At 43.1% G+C, this 4,949-nt stretch overlaps 1 protein-coding gene across 1 annotated transcript in view; it reads left to right on the top strand.

The window, feature by feature from the left end:
* The window catches only part of LOC116378233 (dimethylaniline monooxygenase [N-oxide-forming] 5-like), a 5,792-nt gene extending 2,470 nt beyond the window's left edge, over nucleotides 1-3,322 (top strand). Inside the window, exons 4-10 of the mRNA XM_031840071.1 lie at nucleotides 66-231; nucleotides 348-490; nucleotides 633-829; nucleotides 1,355-1,490; nucleotides 1,739-1,958; nucleotides 2,433-2,505; nucleotides 2,775-3,322. Coding sequence (XP_031695931.1) covers nucleotides 66-231; nucleotides 348-490; nucleotides 633-829; nucleotides 1,355-1,490; nucleotides 1,739-1,958; nucleotides 2,433-2,505; nucleotides 2,775-3,132 — 1,293 coding nt within the window. The 3' untranslated portion in view covers nucleotides 3,133-3,322. The remainder of the gene's footprint in view (nucleotides 1-65; nucleotides 232-347; nucleotides 491-632; nucleotides 830-1,354; nucleotides 1,491-1,738; nucleotides 1,959-2,432; nucleotides 2,506-2,774) is intronic.
* Nucleotides 3,323-4,949: the final 1,627 nt, after the last annotated feature.

Below are 4,949 nucleotides of genomic sequence, written 5' to 3'. Positions count from 1 at the left end.
GTGTGTGTGTGTGTGTGTGTGTGTGTGTGTGTGTGCGCGCACGTGTGTGTGTATTTGTGCCTCAGACGTCTGTGGTCAGTGTGAGGCAGACCCCAGATTTTGCAGCGACAGGCCGGTGGGAGGTGGAGACAGAGAGGAGAGACGGTCGGAGGCAGACTGCTGTTTTTGATGCAGTGATGGTTTGTAGCGGACACTTCACCAAACCTCACCTGCCTCTCAGAGACTTCCCAGGTACCAGGAGTCATCATACACCCTGCAGCTGCTGCAGCTCCACACACTCACTGCTCTTCAATGGGGTACATACGGCTATGAATATATGTTTTCTTTATATTCTTATTCCATCTCAGGTATTGAGAGCTTCAAAGGTAGATACTTCCACAGCTGGGATTATCGCAACGCTGAGGGTCTGCAAGGTAAAAGAGTGGTGGTGATCGGGATTGGGAACTCCGGAGGCGACATCGCTGTGGATATCAGTAGAGTTGCTGAGAAGGTACAGTTTTGTGTCTTTTTGAAATCTATCATTGCTGTTCCATATTAAATAGCCGCTGCATGTGGCTGTACTTTGCGGTTAAAATTAATCTAAAAGCTGAGCACATGAATCTGAAGCCTCTACGTTGTGACCTGACCTGCAGGTGTTCCTCAGTACCAGGAGCGGAGCGTGGGTCATCAGCCGCTTGGGACAGGGGGGGCTCCCGGCTGACCTGGTTGGGACTTCTCGAGTGGATGCGATGATGCAGAAGCTCTTCCCCTCGTGGATCAACAGGATGGTGGAGAAGAAGATGGACGAAGCATTTGACCACAGACTGTATGGTCTGAAACCAAAACATGGGTAACAATGGCACTTAGTTGAGCAATTATTTCTAAGCATCAAAAGTCCAAATTCCTATCTAGCAGTGCTTCACGCAGTAATGTTCACTACATATCATAATGTCAAAGTATTGGCAGAGTGTACGACATGATTCACCTGCTGGGTCTAAAGTTAAAGTTTGGCCTGCGGGTGGCATCAGATGAGAGCTTAGAAGTGTCCAAATATGAAGTGCGACCACAATATAACTTGAGCAAAAGTTTAATTTTCAGTTGTCTTATGTATCCATTTTATAATTTGTGCACACAAGCACCACGTATAAAAGTTTCTTTACATATCTATTGTGTAACGGTTAAACATTTGGCCTGATAATAGTGCTGGAAGACTGATTATGGGTGCAAAGGGTTCAAACACCAAAGAGAACAAATTCACTCTCTACTTCCTCGGTGACAGTGTATGTACGTCTACACACAGAGTGTGTGTTTTTGTGCCTCTGAGACTTCTCATGTACTGAAGTTCCCTCACACAGCTCTGCTGTCCTTTTCTCAGTTTTTTCACACAGATCCCTCTTGTGAATGACGACCTGCCAGCTCGGATCATCTCGGGTCGGGTTCAGGTGAAACCAAATGTGAAGGAGTTCTGTGGATCCAGGGTGGTCCTGGTGGATGGGAGCATCATAGACAAGGTGTGTATTTGTACAATTCTTAGACTTCAATGTACATTAATTGTAAATATATATAATTGCATTCAAAACTGTGATGTCCTTTTTTTTGGACTCTCCTCCCTTTTTGTTTTCTGCACACAGTACTTTGTTTCCTTGTGAATTACGGTCCGGTTATAAAAAGAAACAAAGAAATGAAATGCTGCTCTAACCTCTAAAGTGTGTGTGTGTTTGTGTGTGTGGGTGTGTGTGTGTCTGTGTGTGTCACACAGGTGGACATAGTGGTGTTTTCCACAGGGTACAACTACAGCTTCCCCTTCCTGCCCTCAGCTCTGCAGGCTAAACGTGGTGACAAGCTGTGTCTCTACAAGCACGTGTTCCCTCCTGCACTGACTAAGCCGACTCTGGCGGTGGTGGGCTTCATCCAAAGCTTCGGGGCGATCAACCCTCTTGCTGAGATGCAGGCCCGCTGGGTCACAAGAGTGTTTAAAGGTAAAGCACAGTGTTAAGCGGATAAAACAATGATAAAGATATACAAATAACTTTTAACTGAAACAGACTCAATGTGATACTAATGCCTCTATATGACCTAAATACTCAAAGCGAGAAGATTGGCCATTTCTATACAGTGCTGGATATTCTTAGTGCCTGTCATTGAATCTGATTAAGGACTAAGCGGGGCAGACTTGCAGACTTTCCTGCAGGAAATTTGAGGTTTTCAAAAGGGAGTCTGGCAGCTGCATCTTTAAAACACAAAGTGGTGACGCTCGTGGAAACACTACCGCTTTTGTCCACAGGGGCCGCAAAAATCTCCACAAAATGAAAGTTCCTTATAGTAACTCGAAGTATGTTTGTTGACCTGTTAAAGAGGGCCCAGGGTCTCCAGGACCCCAAACAGAACATCAGCGTTAAGCTCACTGTTAAAATAATGTATCTGTGTGTGTGACTGATTATTTTTTCATGCAGGCTTAACCACCCTCCCATCAGAAGAGACCATGATGAAGGAAATTGAAAAAGACACAGCAGCTATTCATCAGAGGTAGGAAATATGTGTGAGTTGTATCCAAATTAAGATGTTGAGATGATCACAAATAATCCATGTCACTTTTCACATGGGCCATCATAGTTATCCTGCACGCTTGGCACAACCTTACCAGTAGATGGCGCCAAATCATACACACTAGAACTTTACATTTCTCTCTTTCAACGTCACATTTTTTTGTTTGCTTTATTTTAAAAAGTCCCCTATAAGAATCGCTGTTTTTAATGTGTTATAATGTTTTGTTTTTGTTTTTTTACCTGTGTTAGAAAGTGTAACCCCCACCAGGTGAACTACATCCCTTACCTGGACTCTCTGGCAGAGCAGGTGGGGGTTAAACCAAATATACTGTGGCTCTTGCTGACAGACCCCAGACTGGCTCTGCAGGTTTTGCTGGGTCCCTGTACTTCTTACCAGTATCGTCTGACTGGACCGGGCCAGTGGGCCGGAGCCCGTCAGGCCATTCTCACTCAGTGGGAGCGGGTGCATCAGCCTTTCAGGACCAGAGTGGTACCAGAACCAGAGACCAGACCCTCCTCTAGACGGAGCATCATTGTGATTGTTTCAGGTGCAGCGCTGCTGTGCTCCTTCTTCTCTCCTCTGGCATTCTTCAGACCTCCTCAGTAAGACGGAGTGGTTGTTTACATTAATGATGGAAACAGACGGCAACACATTCTCTTTATCAAAGAGCTTTAGGCAGAGCATGTTTTTAGACTGTACTAATTTAACAATTTGAATGAGAAATAAAGTCTTAAAAAATGAACATGCTCGTTTTGGCTAAGTCTGTACAGCATACAACGTACTGAATGTATGTAAATCCTTCTGTTTGAACTTTTTATTTGAGGCCCTCCCTTTACAGAGCTTGATGACGTCACATCTCATTGTTTTTTTCATTAGTGGCTCTGTCCCGATTGTTCTCGTCTCCATAATCTTGAATAAAGAGTGTGTTTAGGCAGCTGCTTGCAGTCAGATGAAACAAACAAACACAAAAGTTAATTGGACAAACTTACTCTGAACTTTCTTGAATACTCTGCGATGGATATTTGAGCATTTCTTCAGCCAGCAGTACTATGTTCCTGTGTAAACATACAGTAAAGAGCACTTCTGGTATCCTTGTCTCGAAGTCAATGTGTGTTTTAATTGTGTTTTTGTCTGAAATAAGACATAAGATTTTTACGCTTTGTTCTTGAACATAAAATATAACAGTAAATACCCCAACTCGTAAATGTTGAAGCTTTTGTCTTAAAAAGGTGGCTGCTAACAAGTGACTAAATAAGACGATTAAATGTCATCATGCAGATTAGTCCGTTTTCTTCTTACTTCTGCAAATTGCATTCAGGCTTCAAAAATCCTAAAAGATGTGTTCATTTGTGAAGATTATCTTGCTAAAGCCAAACTTGTGAATGTCATAAATGTTTGTTTTAATCTTTTGGTCATCGTTTTGCTTTTCGTTTTAGTCATTTTGTGTTGTTTTGGTAATTTCCCGTCTCCCGTAGTTTTGTGTCTCTTTGTGACTTCCCAACCAAAACAATGTTTGCAGTAACTTCAAACAGAGGCTCATGCCCAGGGCCCCCGAACCTGTTTGGCCCCTGAGCCTGTGGACCCACTCGGTATCCGTCCTATATAGTAGAATCATAATGCTGTCAGTCTTTACTCTCGCATTGGCTTTTTTACAGTCTAACAATAAATCATTCGACTTGTTTGTAGACGCAAAAGTTACTGTTAAACAGCAACGTCTTCTGTGGTTCCATTTGCTGCACAGTTTAAGTGTCAAGCTGATACAAAACCAGCAGCGCCACCCTGTGTATTTAGTGAGTCATGACATTGTTTATATAGGCTAAACTCAAATTAATAAAATATGAACAATATCCAGTGATATGACCTACAAGATGAATGTTGCATTTCACCTAAATGCGTGTCGCCCAGACTGGACAGGACACGCTCCTCAGACACGGTTACATCTATGCCCCAAACAGCCTCCAAGGTGGATTTTGACTCCACATAAAGTGAGTTATTTTCGTGCAGTGTGTTTCCCTTTGCACCAGTTTAAGGACCCACCCGCTGCTGTCAACAGCTCAAGGATCACGTTAAGATCCTACATATGTGCCCCATCCCGTCACTCCCACTTCCGCCCACCGCAGAGACTACGTGCAGCACGAGCAAATACGTCTCCTTCCAACAATCACAAACAGGTAAAACACAGTTGGTGCAGAAACAGATTGTAACTTTGTGAACGCATTTATGTTTAGAGTTGTGGTAAAACCGAGATGTGGTCTAAATGCTCACGTTAAACGTCTTGTTGTTGAGCCCTTGCAGAGTTCAGAGTCGCACTAAACAACAAAGTTTAGTTTGTTAGTTATTCTGATAAATTGAAAATAAATGATACATTTCCGGGTATCATGTTGGTGCACGACTATAATTAGAGAATTTAGAATGAGAACATA

The sequence above is a fragment of the Anarrhichthys ocellatus genome, unplaced genomic scaffold (assembly GCF_004355925.1).
Source record: "Anarrhichthys ocellatus isolate YVR2014 unplaced genomic scaffold, GSC_Weel_1.0 scaffold2258, whole genome shotgun sequence".
NCBI lineage: Eukaryota > Metazoa > Chordata > Actinopteri > Perciformes > Anarhichadidae > Anarrhichthys > Anarrhichthys ocellatus.
Note: the sequence above shows the minus strand (reverse complement) of the source record. Positions and strands in the feature narration are given on the sequence as shown.